Below are 18,640 nucleotides of genomic sequence, written 5' to 3'. Positions count from 1 at the left end.
ATGGGGGAGGGTTTCTGGACCTTATTCTGCACTAGTTCAGACTGTTCAACCGAATCTGGAAATGAATGCAGTCCTGGAATTTTATCAATTATCAATCCAGATTCATGTATCAACAATATTTTGATCATTTCGGTTGATATCTTGCTCCTACTCATCTTGTTATGCTTCTTCGTGTATAGAATATCATCAAAGAAGATTATAGCACCACCAGAGTCTCAGTACACCTTCTCTGCAGTGTCAATTGCATCAGTGAGCTTAAATGCTGGTTTGGCTTTGGCCTACTTGGGGTTTGGAATATGGACAATCATTGACAAAGTAATTGCAGAGCAGACTGCCTTACCTCTCCATAGATGGCTTGTCTTGCTTTTCCAAGGGTTCATGTGGTTGGTTCTCGGTTTAACCATAAGCCTAAACAAGCTGCACCCCCCATATATTGCAATAACAGTTTCAGTTCTTGCCTTCTTGCTTGCAGTTTTCCTTTGCAGTTCATCAATTTGGGAAGCTGTTACTGATGAGGCAGTATCGGTTAAGGTTGTTTTAAACGTTTTATATTTCCCTGGATCAATCCTTTTGATATTTAGTGCCTTTCAGGGAAGCAATTTCTTAGCAAAAGGTGATCCAGAAATGCATGATGGTGCTTTCTACACACCTTTGCAAGGGGCGGAATCTGGTATCAAAGGTGAAATCTGTTCGAATGATAATGTAACTCCTTTTGAAACAGCAGGCTTACTTAGTAAAATGTCATTTTGGTGGTTGAATCCACTAATGAAGAAGGGCAAGCAAAAGATTCTTGGAAGTGAAGATATTCCACAATTGCGACAGGCTGATCGAGCAAGAACTTGGTACCTAATATTTACGGAGCAATTGAGGAAAAGGAAGGAAGGAGGTTCATCTCATTCCCCGTCTGTTGTATCCATTATCTTTTATTGCCAGAGGAGAGCTATTTTGATTTCGGGGTTATTTGCATTTATCAAGGTTGTCACGCTGACAAGTAATCCACTGTTTCTCCTGGCCTTCATTAAGGTTGCTCAAGGCGATTCATCTTTTAAATACGAGGCTTACGCGCTGACTCTTGGTCTCTTTATCATGAAAATCTTGGAGTCACTGTCAGAGAGGCAATGGTGCTTTAAAACTAGACTGATAGGACTCCAAGTAAGATCATTGATATCTGCAGCAATATATCAGAAGCAACTACGACTCTCAAATTCTGCCAAGCTGGAACATTCTCCTGGTGAGATAGTGAATTATGTAGCGGTGGATGCTTACAGAATTGGCGAGTTTCCATACTGGTTTCATCAGATTTGGTCCACAAGCCTTCAGCTGTGCCTTTCATTAATCATTGTTTACTACTGTGTGGGGCTGGCAACCGTTGCAGCTTTGACGGTACTACTAGTGATGCTGCTGGCAAGTTCTCCAATGGCAAAGTTGCAGCATGAGTATCAATCTAAGTTCATGGCAGCGCAAAATAGGCGGCTGAAGGCCATCACAGAAGCACTTTCGAATATGAAGATATTGAAGCTGTATTATTGGGAGAAAAATTTCAAACATGTCATCGAAGGCTTAAGAACGGAAGAACTCAAATGGATATCTAAATTATTGTCGCAAAAAAGATACTATAATGTTTTGTTCTGGTCATCTCCTATGTTGGTATCAACCGTTACTTTCTGGACATGCTATGTCATTGGATTTACACTGTCTGCTAGCAATGTTTTTACATTTCTCGCAACTTTGTGCATAGTTCAGGAGCCTATTAAGTTGATTCCAGACATTTTTGGAGCATTTATTGAAGCAAAGGTTTCGTTCTCTCGGATTGTAAAGTTTCTTGATGCACCAGAGTTGGAAAACAGACAGACAAGGAAAGAGAGCAGTGGTAAAGAGGGGGATCATTCCGTTATCTTTAGGTCCTCCGAAATTTCATTGGATAGTATTAATGATACAAAAGCCACATTAAGAAACATCAATTTGGTGGTTAAACCAGGTGAAAAAGTAGCTATTTGTGTAGAGGTTGGCTCGGGGAAATCAACCCTTTTAGCTGCAATTCTCGGAGAAGTTCCACGCATGAATGGCATTGTATGTAATAATTTATCTTCTAAACAATTCATTGAATTATTATAGGTGGGAAAGTCTAGCTAGTAAGCTGATCGACGTCTTCCTTACATTGCAGGTTCAGGTGTATGGGAAGATAGCTTATGTTTCTCAGTCTGCGTGGATCCAAACTGGAACTATTCAAGAAAATATTCTGTTCGGATCTCTTATGGATCGTGTTAGATACCAAGAAACACTTGAGAAGTGTTCTCTAGTAAAGGACCTTGAGATGCTTCCATTCCGTGATCTCACTCAGATAGGAGAAAGAGGTGTCAATCTAAGTGGAGGGCAGAAGCAGCGCATTCAACTCGCTTGTGCACTCTATCAAAGTGCCGATGTCTACCTCTTGGATGACCCTTCAGCGCAGTTGACGCCCATACTGCAACTAGCCTATTCAATGTAATTCGTACTTTTTCGCTCAAGGCAATTAACAATATGGTCTCATTTTTTCTACTAAAGTATGACATGAAAGTTTGCCAGGAATATGTCATGGGAGCTCTGTTGGAGAAGACGGTTCTGCTTGTGACACACCAAGTAGACTTCCTTCCGGCATTCAATTTAGTACTGGTAATTTACAAGAACTGCTAAATATTACTCATACTTTAAGCAATCTGTTCACGAAATATAACCTTTTTTTATTCACAGTTGATGTCTTCAGGGAAAATTTAAAGAGAAGCTCCGTACCAAGAATTGCTAGCTTCTTGTAAAGAGTTCCAAGACCTTGTCAATGCACACAATGACACTGCAAATTCTGAAAGGCAAGCTGAACATGCTTCCACCAGAAAACACAAAGCATCTATAAAGGAGATTGAGAAACTTGAAACGGAGTCACAGCCGAACAAAATTTCGGGCAGCAATCAATTTATTAAGCAAGAAGAGAGAGAAATCGGAGACATGGGTTTCAAGCCATACATTCAGTATTTGAAGCAGGGCAAAGGGTTTTTCTACTTCTCATTGTCACTTTTTTTCCATGTGATGTTCTTAGTTGGGCAATTCATTCAAGTGCTTTGGTTGGCTTCCAATCTTCAGGATAATGGAGTATCCAGAGTCAAACTCTTTGTAGTTTATTCCGGGGTTATGTGTGTCATGATACTGTCCGTTCTTTTTCGATCTTTATCTCTAGTCGATTTAGGGTGTGGAGCATCAAAATCTATTTTTGATACACTACTGAACTCTCTGTTCCGAGCTCCGATGCTGTTTTATGATTCAACACCAGTGGGAAGGATACTTAGTCGGGTAATACTTTCGAGCTTCAAAGAAAAAAAACGTCAATAGAATGCTTTACATTTAACGAATGACGCTCACACTGGAAGGCATCTAATATTTTGTGCAGGTATCTACTGATATGAACATCATCGACCTTGAAGTCGCTTCCAAGTTTCTAACCGCTGTTGGGGGAACTCTTCACATGTACAGCACATTGTTGGTACTGGTGTATCGTACTTGGCCAATCATGTTTCTGATTGCCCCGACAATTTATGCTACTATACTGTTTTAGGTATTACACTAACAAAATCCATCCTCCTTGTTTACTTCAATCATTGAATTCGTCCGCATAAACTTCTTGCCTTCTCTAAACTGAAAATCTTCTGCTTGATTCTCTTTTTCCTGCAAATAGAATTACTACTTCGCTTCTGCAAAAGAGTTGATGCGAATGAATGGCACGACGAAGTCTGCACTTGCAAGCCACCTTGCTGAATCTATCGCCGGAGCCCTGACAATCCGAGCTTTTGGAGAGGAGGATCGGTTCTGGTAAAAAAACTTGGACTTGATTGATGCAAATGCTAGTGTTGACTTCCACAACTTTTCAGCAAATGAGTGGTTGATTGAACGTCTGGAATTGCTATGTGCTATTGTTCTCTCAGCCTCTGCACTTTGCATTATTTTGATTCAGTTTGACTTTTCTTCTTCTGGTTGGTAAACATCAGCTTCCATCGTCTATGTAACACCATCTATCTCGTTTATCTTCTAACATTGTTGATTAATCTTTTGGCAGGCCTTATTGGGATGACACTGTCATACGGACTCTCATTGAATGCCTTTCTCGTAATGTCAGTCCAATTTCAGGGCCTGCTAGCAAACTCAATCATTTCTGTAGAAAGGGTAGAACAATACATGCATATTCCCAGTGAGGCTCCAGAAGTACAAGAGGAGAACCGACCTGCACGCACTTGGCCTACTGTTGGCAAAGTAGAAATTTGCAATTTAAAGGTCAGTAATGACAACGATGTACCCCAAAAAAAAATGCAAACTCTTAAGAACAATGGGACTTGTGTGTGATATACTGATATATACTGAATGAAACTTATGCAGGTAAGATATAGGCCAGATTCTCCGCTAGTTCTTCGTGGAATAAGTTGCACAATTGAAGGAGGGAACAAAATTGGGATTGTTGGCCGGACTGGGAGTGGAAAGACTACTCTTATCAGCGTTTTGTTTCGTCTGGTAGAGCCTTCAGACGGAAAAGTAATTGTAGATGACTATGACATCTCTACAATTGGACTTCATGATTTAAGATCGCGTTTCGGGATCATCCCGCAAGATCCTACACTATTTAACGGGTCTGTGAGATTCAATCTAGACCCCTTATCAGAGCATACAGATCATCAAATATGGGAGGTGAGGTTTTTGATTATTTGTATACTACTGTTGAATTGTAAATAAATTCATGCTCTATATACATTCCATTTTCTAACTTAACATTATTTTCTATCAATGTGGACAAGGTTCTCGAGAAATGTCAATTACGAGAGGCCATTCAAGAAAAAGTAGAGGGCCTGGATTCTTTAGGTAAGCAAATTGTGTATCTAGGACTAAGAAATCTGTTTTTCGGCCATGTCTGTAAGACAAGAGCTAATGCCTGGATTTCAGTTGTACAAGATGGAACAAACTGGAGCATGGGACAGCGGCAACTATTTTGTCTGGGACGCGCTTTGTTGAAGAGGAGCCGGATACTAGTCCTCGATGAAGCCACTGCATCAATGGACAACGCAACAGACTCTATTCTGCAGAAAACTATAAGAACCGAATTCGCAGACTGCACTGTAATAACAGTAGTTCATAGAATACCAACCGTGATGGACTGCACTAAAGTGCTTACTATTAGTGATGGTAAGCAATTAAGCATTGCAATATATATATTAGTGATGGTAATTAACGAAATTTACCATGACTGGGAGATTAGTAGAGTATGATGAACCAATGAAGCTGATGAAGAATGAAGGCTCATTATTTAAGCAGCTTGTCAAAGAATATTGGTCGCGTGCTGCCAATGTCAGCATCCACTCAGACGATTGATAAGGAAACGGGTTGCAGATCATACAAGCTCATTTGCCTGTGAACTTTTGTTGATATAAATGTTAGGGTAAAATATATAAAACTACTTCAACTATTGGATCAGTCACAATTTCATACTCCATCTTTAAAATATGTCAATGTCATACCTCATTTTACGAATTTGTTACAATTTCATACCTTCTATCAGTTTGTCTATCAATTCTTCTGTTAAATAGTAACGTGGCTTGAGATGGGACCCACTCCTTATTAAAAAATTAATTAAATATTAAAAAATAATAATTTACCCTTAAAAAATAAAAATAATAACATAATAAATAAAAAACCCATCTTCCTCGACCCCTTCCCCTTCCCTGCAACCCAAATCCAAAACCACCCCAAACCCAGATCCCACCCACGCTAACATCTCCCCCTAGACCCACATTCTCCTTCTCTACCGCTGCCACGTCATCCTCATCCTTCTTCTATCTGACCCCCATGCCCAAATCCTCAAAGCCTAATTGCACCCTCCTCTACAAGCACTCGCCGTCAGCCACCCTCGACCTCCTTATCCTCATTCTCGTCCTCTTCTTCGGGACCTTCCTCATCACCTCCTACTTTTCCTACATCTTCAACTCCCTCTCGCTCCTCCTCTCTCACTCCACCCTCCACCTCCACCACATTCCCGTCCCCTATGTCATCGGCTTCGTCGCCTTGTTCGCTACCATGCTGTTCGTAGTCGAGTTATGCTGCTTCAGTGAGGGCAATCTTGATTACGAGTGCCTCATGACCGAGCTTAGGTGGATGGCATCGACGAATGGCCGTGCCGTGCTGCTGTTTCAAGAGTGATGCGGATGCCCAGTGGCCAAGCTCAAAGGCTTGGGGTTGGGTAGGAGGAGGATGATGTGGCAGCAACAAAGAAAAAGAAGGTAGGTCTGAGGGGCGATGTTGGCGTGGGTGGGATCTGGGTTTGGGGTGGTTTTGGATTTGGGTTGCAGGGAAGGAGAAGGGGTCGGGGAAGATGGGTTTTATTTATTTATTATTTTTTAAAGGTAAATTATTTTTTTTTTTAATATTTAATTAAAATTTTAAAATTTTATTAATTTTTATAATAGGGAGTGGGTTCTATCTCAAGCCACGTTACTATTTAACAGAAGAATTGACAGAAAAACTGACGGAATGTATGAAATTGTAACAAATTCGTAAGATGAGGTATGACATTGACATATTTTAAAGATGGGATATAAAACTGTAATTGACTCAATAGTTGAGGCAGTTTTATGTAATTTACCCTAAATGTTATATTGGTCATCTGTTTACACAAGGAATACATGTTTATTAAATAAATGAATGTGTTTTTGACATTTTAATGTCAACGTTTGATATAAAATTTAATTGTGAGTGACATGAATCCTTAATTATCTGGATGAGAATGAGGCAAGTATATATATTAGAAAATTGGCATTTTAGCCAAAATGGTCTTTAAGATTTTCATAACTCCTCATTTTGGTTCCTGAGATTTAAAATCAATAGGAATGGTTCCTAAGTTTGTCCATCATCAATCATTTTGGTCATTCCGTGAAAAATCTCTATTAAGTAAGACAAAAAATGACAAAAATACCCTCAATTTTTTTCCAATCATTTTGGCTCATTGTTTATTAAATTGAGGGTATTTTGGTCATTTTAGTCTTACTTATCAGAGATTTTTCACAAAATGACCAAAATAATTGATGGTGGACAAACTCAAGAACTCGTCTATCAATTTTATATTTGTTAAAAAATTAAGGGTGATGGTAACTTGAAATTTGGTGCAAGGTAGCAAGCACACAACCTTGGCTAACTGGCCACACACATCTACAAACCCATCACCAATGTCAAGCAATATAACAAAAACAAGGTTACTTGATATGCTAACAAAACTACTTAAACAAGAAATTCCAAGTACAACTGAATTTAAAAACTCAATCCCTCTTATTGGTAGGACAAGAATAAAATGGGAATCAATCAACAATGCTTATTCAAACAGACAATTCAGATGCTGAAATAAGGATGCCATCATTATCTGCATACAACCATTCCCCTTCACGAATCAAGGTTCCCGCAATGTTGATCAGAACATGCTTTTCTCCGACGCCTTTTTTGTTCGATTTCACCGGATGAGATGCCAAAGCCCTCACCCCAATGTCACACTCATTGATCTCGTCTACATCTCTAATGCAGCCATTCACCACAATACCTGTCCATCCCATGTTTTGAGCCAACTGTCCCAAGTTCCCTCCAACCAAAGAACATCTCATGCTTCCTCCGCCGTCAATAACCAGAACTCTTCCCTCGCATTTGGTCTCGAGAAGCTGTCTGACCAAGACACTGTCCTCAAACACCTTAAGTGTGGTAATGGGGCCTGAGAATGCTCGAGATTGTCCGTATGTCTGGAAAATTGGTGGCAGCACACGCAAACATCCACTTTCCAAAAGAGTGGTATTCGAATCACAAATTTCAGCAGTTGCCAACGTAGCCATATTTTTGCCTGCAGATACATACAATCGGCATATCGTTATTAAAATGTGGTAATGCAAATAAAAACTGCCTAAGAATAAGCTCAAGCAAAACAAACAATAATTTCTCGTCGCATTCAAAGATTCCTAGAATTCTAGTATACTCGAGAAAATAGAGGGATCAAAAGAACCTTAGGCCTCGTTTGGCAGGTTGGACTGTACTGACTATTTAAGTCGGATAAGATAATAGTCATCGGATAATACTGACTAAATTAGTCGGACGTTTGGTGTAACATCGGACTAATAGTCGTATTATTTATACTGTGTTTGTTATTATCTAGAAACCGAAAGACTTTCAAATCCTATCTTCAAAACAAGAAGCAAATAAAAAAATCCCCCATATTTGAGCAAAACCTAATTTCAACTATGTTTGATTGTGTGCTGGATTAACAGAACTTTAGATTATAATAATTATTTTTTAATCATTTTTAAATAATGATTAATGGTAAAATGAAGAAAAAAGGTAACTACACATAAGAAAAATTAAAAAAAAAAATCAGCAAAAAAATAAAAAAACAGCATGGCGTAGCATCGCCACCATTGTGCTTCTCACCACCAACTACAAACCATGATCTCCATGGCTTCTAATCCCTTGAAACCGAAAAAATAAGATGAAATATCTCCTAATTTATTGAAATTTCCAGATAGAGTGGGGAGAGAGAGATTATGGTTCGAGAGGATTTCCAAGGAGTTAGACAACTTTGAGAATTTCTAAATTTGCTGAAATTTCCAGATCGAGAGGAGAGAGACAGAGAGATTATGGTTTGAAGCTTTGAGAACCTAGAAAGAGGTTGTTGGGTTGGAGAAGAAGATGAGGAACCAGACGGCAGTGTGTTTCTGATCGAAAGAGGGAAGAGAGAATGCACAGCGTGTTTTTGATTCAGTGTCCGGACTAATTATCCTTCGCCTTTCGAGATTATTAGTAAGCGGGTGCTGACCGTATAAAAGAGGCCAACTATTTTATACCGAAGTGCACCAAACACCGAGTCCGTATAATTAATCCTATCCGATTCATTATACAAGCTGCCAAATGAGGCCTTAGTGTTTAGACGAGTACGGCGCCAGCATTGTGTATACTGCAGAGTACTGATTTATATAAAAGCAAGCTCGGTAAATTCATCGACCATATTTGCATTCGATATAACCAATTAAGTGAAAAAGTATACTAGGACACAGTTTACTAGGATCCAATTTGTCCCACTATCTGAAAAATAGTGTATCTTGGAGCAGTTTAAGAGCTCTTGAGCACGCTTCCTTGGTTCCTACAAGCCGGATTTTTTAGGCAAGTTCCAGTCAACAACACCGAGATTCAAGAGAGACAGAGTGACAATCACAAACACAAACCCCACCCCCCCCCCCCCCCCCCCCTCCCCCTTCCTCCAAAAAATTTACTTTCCAAAGTATGGATCAAGGTTAGCAGCACGAACTAAACTAATGGAAAACGAAATCCCACATCTTCAGATGGAAATCTAGAGAAACCTAATGAGGACAAGCTTAAATCTTCCTAAATGCCCCAAAAGTTGAATGAGCAGCAGGAGATTAAACAGTCCTTTAGTTAGCAAAAGGAAAGAGGAGCGGACAGAGGGATGAATAATTTGATTAAGTGAATTACTAGAGGCATAAACTCACAAAGTTTTACTTAGGGACAAAAAAACCAATAAAACATGAGGAATTCAAATAAAATAGAACAAAAAAGCCATGCATCTAACATCTTTGATCCATTAGCACTCATCTAATTGTATAATGGATTGATCAGTGACATCTGACAAGATGCTAAAGGGTAGTTTCCCCCAGTACCAGGTTTCCCGTCTGCACTCCTCTCCTCGTTTTGGTCCATTGATTCGAGCGACGAGAGCAGATGAGAAAATGAGAACGCAAAAATCATTTTCTAAAATACCAAATTCCGACGTCAACTTATTTATACCTGGAACGCCACGCAAACTTATCAAGAACAGTGACAGTATTTCAAGCCAATAACATGCCGTAGCATCTAACACAGACAAACTTACATGAGGAAAGCTGAAAACAGGGAATTGAAGCTTACCCAGAAGAGAACGAGATGACAGTGTTTACTCTTCTTCTTGTTCTTCTCCTATGTTTGCTCAGTCGGTCAAGTCTTTCATTCTTTTTACATAAAATAGTTAAAAGATAGTCAAAAGCAGCCGATATCAGCCTTGAAGAGTCTCAGTTGTAGTTACCAATTTGGCAACAGATTATCCTGTAGGGTTCTGTGCCCCCTGAAATTTCCTTGAAGTTGCAGTACCCGCCAATGTTAGTTTAATAGCCTTTCCCTCCCTCTATGAATATCCTTGGGCTAGTCCAAGTTAAGGAAGGGTTGGGCTACTAATTTCCTGAGGTTTCATGGGTCATGTTGTGGACTAGTCACTAACCCTACGCTGAACCGGAAAATGTGGCTCAAATGCTACACATAAACTAGGTCCATAGGCCGACCCAGCCCTGTAAATGCATCGAGCCAAGTCGACCCGCAACTATAGAGCCGGTTTAAGTCAGTTTATCTATTTTAGAAGGCAACCGGTTAGTTTTGTCACAATAATTTGGGGTCGGTCCGGGCCAATATAGGAGTGACTCAAAAAAAAAGTACTCGGTTCGAACGAGACTCGAATTTAAGTAGGGCCGAAAGCAATCGGCTTATGGGACAAACAAAATTGGATTTGAATCTAAATTACTATGAGTTCTCCAAATTATTATATACTAGAGCCCTGAATTTAGACTTCTGGGGCTGTTATGGATTATGTTCGAGTTGAATTTAGTATTCTGGGTTATTGAATTTGAATAACTGTTGGGGGTCATTGAAATTGGTATTCTGTAATATTTTGAAGTTATAATGGGTTTGATTTCAGGAACTTTGGGCTTATTGAATTTGTATGCTTTGGTATTGTGGCTATTGGAGGGGGAAGAGTCAGTTTGGTATTCTGGTTATTTTGTCATTTGAGTTTGGATTAGAATTCGATTTTGATTCAATCGAAGTCTACCTTTTATTTTTTCTTTTCAGGTTCTAAAGTTTCCTTCATGCAAAGCAATCCATCAAAGTCTTCTTGAGCAGCAGTTAAAAAATTGAATGTGGATTGATTGATCGAGCAGCGGTTTAAAAAAAAAACTAACGAAAAGTCCTCAAAAACTTTAGTTTTAATCAAAATGACAAAATAAAGGTGTAAGTGAATAGTACCATGAGTGAATTTTTAGGCTAAAAATGTCCTTAACGTTAAAAGTAAACAGTACCATGAGTGTCTCACTACGACTCCCTTAAAAAAATTGAAGGTAGAATCGAATAACAAATAGGAAACTTTAGAATGGTGGATGACGAAGTTGGAATAGCATCGAATTGATGTTTTTGGTTTTTAAAGAGTGGTGGGCGAAGTAGCGGGAGTGAAGTGCTAATCCTGCTTCAAACATGATTCCAATATAATTAGACCATTTTCAATTAATTGCAGATAGATTTGTGCCTTGACTTATGTATTGTAGGATGATATTTTGTTTTTTTTTTAACCTTTTGAGCATATTCTTAGATCAATGGTGATGACAATGTAGAATCCTAAGTTCTTTGTGATGGGAATCAACGGTTCCAATGCAACATTCAAGCTATTTAATAAATTAGCGGTTCAAATGCAGCATTCAAGCCAATAGTGGTGACATGTGCTTTAGACAATTCTCTAAATCAGGTTCAACTTTATCTCAAATATGCATAAAGTTATTGTTGATACCTATAGAAAATTTTGAGTTTAGCTTTGATAAAAGTAACTTTACACTGACAAATTGTGTTGCGCCACCTCCTTTTCTACTTATGCTACAAGGAATCATACTCAATTTTGAGTCTCTCATTTTAGCCACATCACCACCAACTACTATTGCACCTTAGATACCAATTAAACAACCATCACTCGCAAATTTGCATGAAAAACTCATCATGTAAACTGTATATAGCTAAATATGTAGAAATCCACTTTTTTGTTCTACATAGGCTCTTAATGTAAATTCAATAGAATATAGATGCAAATTTAAAGACTTATTCTACCATGTGGATTCATCTACTTTGGTTGTTTTTTGAATTATTTAGAAATTGATGTGTTAAATTGTGGTTAAGGTTTCAAAACCCGCGGCGGAGCACGGGCATTTTTGCTAGTAAGGGCTAAAATATCACTCACATTTAACTAAAATATCACTCACATTTAACTAAAATAGTTTAGTCCACACCCAACCACCAATTAAGCCTTGATTCACACTCATTTTTGTTTTTTTTTTTTTTGAACAGATAATATTATCCATACTAATGGGGTGGGAGAGTAGGCTAAGCCTCACAATGGACTAACAATAATGTGGTTTAAATTCGTTTTTGGCGAGAATTGAACCTCAGACCTCTCACTTACAAATGAAGAGGATTATCATTAGACTGTAGTACTGAGTGGCAATTTTGACACTCAAAATTATGATACCCTGAAAGACAAATGCAAAAGAGTGGAAGTTGAAAAAACAAACGATAACTTCCCTTTCCTGATTTTGTGAAGCATTTACATGTGGGCGACTAAACGTAGCACAACTCTTTATTGTATCATTTAAACATCAGTTCCAGCCGCGTTTGCTTCTCACGGGCAGGGAGCAGCTGCAAAGTTTATATCTGCAGCAGCTTTTGTTGCTAAGAAATAGTAGCAGCTGACCCTTTCTGGTTAATACATTTTGTTCCATTTTTTTTTCCCTTCTTATTACAAGTAAGAAAGCAAGGTATTAGCGATCAGGTTTTGTCTGAGGTTGTGTTCGGATTTTTCCTTACTCAATATTGTTAGTTTTTAAGAAAAATACTAACAAGTAAGAACTTGTACAAGATTGTTTTTGTAAAAAACATTTCTACTCATAAGCATTTCTGCTAAAATACACTTCTACTTAGAAGTACTTTTTAAAGAAGTACATAGCAAACCTTATTAAGAAAGAATTTCTATGACACAATCACAAACAACTCCTAATTGACCTTACCAAAAACAAAGTAATAGAAATTTTAAGACACATGCATATTTCTCTTTCTCGAATATTCAACCGTTCATGAAGAAAAGAGAACAGTTGTTTATATCAATATCATGAACTGATATGGCATATGACTATGTCGTCACACGAGCTTGGTTCTTATCTATTGCTTTCACTTATTAATTTGGTCGGCCCAAAATGTCAAAGCAAATAGGTTATTAGGGGAAGAAAAGAAAATTTGAAGACAACTAATGGTATGGTAGGTCTGAAGAAAAATATTTAAGAAATAAACGTGGTACCCACGATTTATAACTTTTGAAGAAAATTAACCTTCCCAACCCATGATTATATTTCATGATTTACAGGTAAGAAATATGGATCCCTTTAATCTTCCATAATCCATATCACGTAAAAGTCTTTAGCTAGATATACTCTATTTGATTTGATCTAGTCGAGGCCAAAATGGCGACATGAGTTACTCAATGCCCTCACATAGCTCGAAAGTTACAATTTTATCCATTGATATTTTAGTTGGTTAGAAACATGTAACATGTTAATTCATAAGGAAAACGAATTGGGTGGTGCTACATACATCAAATTCATGCATTAAATAATATGACACATTCTATACCATATAAATTTTTGGAATTAGTTACAATACATACATATATTTAATACAATCACCATCTGATGATTAGATATAATTCATGTGAATATATGTATTTAGTACTATCACCATATGATTGTTGAGATGGTGATTGTATTAACTGCATGTAAGTATTATAGCCAAATCTTAACCTTTTTATTATAATTTATTAATAAAATTTCAACTTGAGTTAAAGCACAATTTTGATTGGTGCCACATAATTTAATGTACAAATTTGGTGACATTATTCTAACAATTTTTAAAGATTTTAATAGAGCCAAGCATGTTCACGCAAGGATGAAGGATGAGTAAAAACTATTAAAGGGAGATGTTAGTAGTCTTTCACTCATGCATATTTATTTTATTTTCTCTAACTCTCTGTTTTACGCAAGTGACCCTCTATTATAACGGTGAAGAAGAGTATTACCCTTGCATTACGGTATATGTATAAGCATTTTTATATTTAGTTATTTTTCTTGAAATGATCTTTAAAGGCTAAGTAAACAATTCACTATTCAGGTATCAATATCATTGTGCAACACTCGCATGATGAAAAGCTAATAAAATTAAATATATAAAAAAATCTAAATGAGTGAGTTGCTGACGTACATTGCCATTAACAGAAACCTTGCAAGGATTGCATTCATCCATTAACGACTATAAACGTAACCCTACCAAAGATAGTATCCATCAATTAACGAATATTAACGCACGTAAGCCCTACAAAGTTAACATCCATCAATGACTATTAACATAGACCATCAGAGTATGTCAGGAACATGATTTGGTATACAAAGTGTTATTATAAAAGTGGTTGAAATTTCTTTTTCAAATATCAACCGCTTGTATAATGACATTTGATATATCAAACCGTATTTCTGGCATACTAAAAAAATCTCACGATCAGTAAAGCTCTAGTTTCATTTACTTTTTAGAGAAATCAAAGTCATGGTTTTGATTATTTATATTTATTTCTTACTATTGTTCTTATTTGCTCACTTGACTCACATCCACAAAGCTAAAATCGCTTGATCTCCTCATCATCAAAGTGATCGACGTTGGTCCAACATTAGAAAAAGTACGAGCAGACAAAGCTTTTTTTTCTTAGTATTAGAGACAAAAATCTCATAATTAATATCAACATCTTTCATAATCTTTTGAAAAGAAAAGCGAAAATACTATTCGTGTCAATCAAACTTTTTTCCATCTCTTGTAAACAGTATCACCCAAGTAATGATTATATAGCTAAGGACGGGTGTATTTCACGAGCTAAAGCGCTTTTGTTAATATTTCATATTTGCTTCAGGTTTCTCATCAATTTGTCACATGCAGTTAAAGAACATTAATTTAGCGTATTCAAATACGTTCATTATATTTTGTGAGTAAAACAATAAGTTTGTAACTTGAGTGATATATATAACGTCTTATGTTAGTTTTATGGGCTTTAATATCGCTTGTATAGAAAAAGAAAAATCCGAAACAACAAAATAGGACAACGTCAATAGAACTTTCGTGCTGGTGTGGAAAAAGCAATTGAGACATCTATTTACATGCTAACCAATATTTCAACTAACCCTAGCTAGGGTCTCAATGACACGTTTTGAATTTTAGATCTCCCATGGAAAACGCAATGTACCAACTCACAAATAAAGTCAAATATTTCGGAGGGTTCCACCAGCAATCGACCTGGCTCCACTTTTTCGGTTCTTCCTTAGACGTCCCTACTTTGGGCAGACCAAAGTTCCTGGCCACCGGAAGAGTCATGGCACGTTTTGTTGCTTCTCCCTTTTGGAACACTCCAAACTTTCTATTCGTTTGATTAATCAAACTTAATCACATGTATATCTAATCAGATTATTTATAACATGCTTTTGCACAGGTGAGACTCAGTCACGTTATTGGCTACATAATCTCTTGTATACGGGAAAAATGAAAAGAGAAAAATGTTTTTTTCCTTATGCTAAAAAATGGTTTTGATTTTTGTAGTTTGAGCGGAGTTTCATTAACTATTTTGTGATTTTAAGTATACATATTAATTGTGGCAATTCAAGGACAATATCTTAATTTCGTAAGAAAAAAATCGACAAAATTACTATGAGTGAAAAATGTGAGATTAAATTGGACGAAGGGCCTTTATGCTCACTAAATTATATTTCTGTATCGAACTTGTTTTAGTAATGACTTTCCCTTTGACTTCAAATGTACCCCCTAATGTGGTAATTCTATTAAAAGAATTGACAGATTTAATTATCGTCCTTGTTTTCAATCTCTAACAATTGTTTTCAATCTCTAACAAACTATAGGACTCATGTCAATTTTGAAACTATTGAAACCAAAGTGAAACTTCGGTCTCATTACAGGTAATCAACAATACAAGAACTTATGTAAGAATTTTTTATTTTACTTGTTCCCTTAAACGGGTGGTCTAGGGTTTAGAGCAACGAGAAAAAACAAAAATTCTTGCATAATCGTCGTCAAACAAACATGTGTAGATCACACGACACAAAACAAATAGAAACTATGAGAATACGACAGCAGACGAATTCACTCAATTTGAAAAACGAGCAGAAACAAACAAAGACACTAACAAAAACCGTCTTCAGACAAATTGGAGCAAATTACGTCCCAATTATTAGGGAGCCAATATTATACGATTACAATAGACTAATAACTAAGAAAAATAGTGAATACAAAATTGCTAGCAAACGAGCAAAACATGTAGCAATGCCACCTACTAATTGAGTATTGTTATACGTACGTAGCTTATTTGCTAACTACATCTTAACGGAAATCAAACCTACTTGAATAATTAAGTTCTACATAAGTCTTGCCTTGTATTATATGTAATCTACAATGTAATTGATAAATATGAATAAAATGATTTTGTTATTATATACTAATCACATTGTTAATCATCGTGAATGTGAAATTCACTTATATAATTAGATCAACTTATACGAGATATATAAGGATCAACAACGAATAGTGCAAAGAGTTTTATCATTTCCATACCAAGAGGGGAAGGGAAAAAACGACCTTTGCGTGAACAATATTTAAGTTGGCATTTATGCACCAATGAATACCTACCTAACAAATAATAAATGGTATCCATAAATGGACAGAAATAGTATAGAGGAGGAGTAAGGTTGAAGAACCCGTGAAAAGGGAAGGAGGTATGGCTAATAGCTTTAGCTCTTGAGTCAAAAAGCAGTTGAGTTTGGTCCCAAGGGAGGGGAGAGGAACTCGGAAGTCGAGTTGAGATCATCTCCGAATTTTGTTCGGATTCATCTAGAAATCTGAACCACATAAATTAAATTTTGCGCATCTTATTAACTCATTACACTAATTCACCTCATATAAAACAAGAGCCCGAATCTTTCTTTCTCTTGAACTATCCGGATTTTTTATCATTAGATTCCGGATAGCGAAAACCCGAAAGGATCTTAACTCTAGGAAGTCTTATGTGGTAAAATTCTCTCACTGAAATTTTATATAGCCATTGGCATGGAGGGAAACCATGGGGTAGGGTGGATTTTGGCACTTTATTCATTACCAACTTTATATAAATAAATAAAAGGGACGGTCCATAAATCAGTCTGCTTAATAAAAGGGACGGTCCATAAATCAGTCTGCTTTCTTCGCGAGGATTCCGCTGTTTTTAGCTAAAGCAACAACATTTTTGTTTTCGTTTATTTGTTATATTTCTCAATCATACGTGTTATGACATTGACAATGTTGCCAATGATTTATAAAGGTTAATTTCATATTTGCTTCCTAAACTATTGGAATTTTCCACTTTAATCCACCAACTTTATTGATTCTTAAACATTTGAAAGTATGTGTAATAAAGACGGAAAGTGATTTTTGTTACAGAAGTTTACTAAATAGCACATGAACTCAATTTGAAGGACATTTTAACTTACCTACTTGCTCAAAATGTCTTCTATAGATTAGCACTTGACCACTTTTGTATCGAAGGAAGCTTCTAAGCTAAGAAATGGTCAAAACCAATGCGATTAGTTTTGTTTGGAGATGCTTAAACGCCACAAAAACTAACGAGTAAAAAAAAAATAGTTTTCACCTCAAGAAAAATGATTATGAGAAAATTGAACTGCGTGGTATGTTCAAACCAAAAACTAACCAAATTGAATTGTGCCTACTACTAATTTTATCAACTTTTGTAATTGACGTCACTATTATCCTCACTTAATAGGTTTTTAAAAGTTTAAAGGCCAGCTTCAAACAAAAACAAACATAAGGACCAAAGCATAACGACGACTAAAATTTAAGGAGCAAATTTGTAACTTAACTCATATGATAAATAACAAATAAATTAAGATGACTAAAGATTTTATTCATGATAGTCCTAGTTACTTTATTATACGAGAAATGCTAAGAAGATTCTCAAAGTGAGATTTTCTATAGATTGTCCGTCATTTCAACTTTTTGACACAATTCTCATGTCAACGTTATAAAATATTATGCTAAAAAATAAGCGGCAAAGAGTTTCACTTTTAAAAGTCTCATTAACATTTCTCTTATTATATTATTTAATAATTGTATTATTTTGTTGGTTTACGTGCAAAGTACGAATCTAGCGGAGCTGCTGATGGGGTTTGGGACCTATTTTTTTTGCCTTATTCTTTGTTAAGAAATCGATGCACTCGTGTCTAAAGCATACTGACAAAATGCACCCCCACTCAGCTACAACCTCTCAACAACTACAAATATTTTGGCAGACTTGGAGTTTTAGGTTTTTGGAGTTTTGAGCGAGAGACCCCAGACCGAGAGAGATCCGCCAAACCCTATGTCCCGCGCCCCGCGCCTTCTCTCAGCTTTTCGAAATTTTCTATTTTTATACCATCAACCAACACCACCACCACATTATTTTAGTGACTCGAAGTCGCCCGTATACGCACGAGAGACGCGTAAATAAAAAATAGTAGCCCTATTCGCTTTTAATCAAGTGATATTTTTCATCTTGTTTTCGTTATCATTGAATTTTTTTGTTCTATTTGCGGGTCTTAGTTTCTTTCCCGTTTGCATCTCTTTGTTTTTTTTATTTAAATAAAATTTTGGAGATGGGGGACATAAGGGTTGTTTTATC

General features: G+C 36.7%; 1 protein-coding gene and 1 pseudogene across 1 annotated transcript; one reads left to right on the top strand and one right to left on the bottom strand.

Moving 5' to 3' along the window:
• On the top strand, nt 1-5,382 carry LOC137714176 (ABC transporter C family member 10-like; annotated as a pseudogene).
• A 1,878-nt stretch (nt 5,383-7,260) lies between these two features.
• LOC137716420 (putative 4-hydroxy-4-methyl-2-oxoglutarate aldolase 3) lies at nt 7,261-10,085 on the bottom strand. Its single transcript, XM_068455872.1, has 2 exons — nt 9,958-10,085; nt 7,261-7,885 (listed from the first exon to the last, which is right to left on the bottom strand). Exon 2 carries the CDS (start codon nt 7,875-7,877, stop codon nt 7,377-7,379), a length of 501 nt encoding a protein of 166 aa, XP_068311973.1. The 5' UTR covers nt 7,878-7,885; nt 9,958-10,085; the 3' UTR covers nt 7,261-7,376.
• Nucleotides 10,086-18,640: the final 8,555 nt, after the last annotated feature.

Source organism: Pyrus communis, chromosome 14, assembly GCF_963583255.1.
Source record: "Pyrus communis chromosome 14, drPyrComm1.1, whole genome shotgun sequence".
Taxonomy (NCBI): domain Eukaryota; kingdom Viridiplantae; phylum Streptophyta; class Magnoliopsida; order Rosales; family Rosaceae; genus Pyrus; species Pyrus communis.
This window is presented reverse-complemented; position numbering and strand designations above follow the sequence as displayed.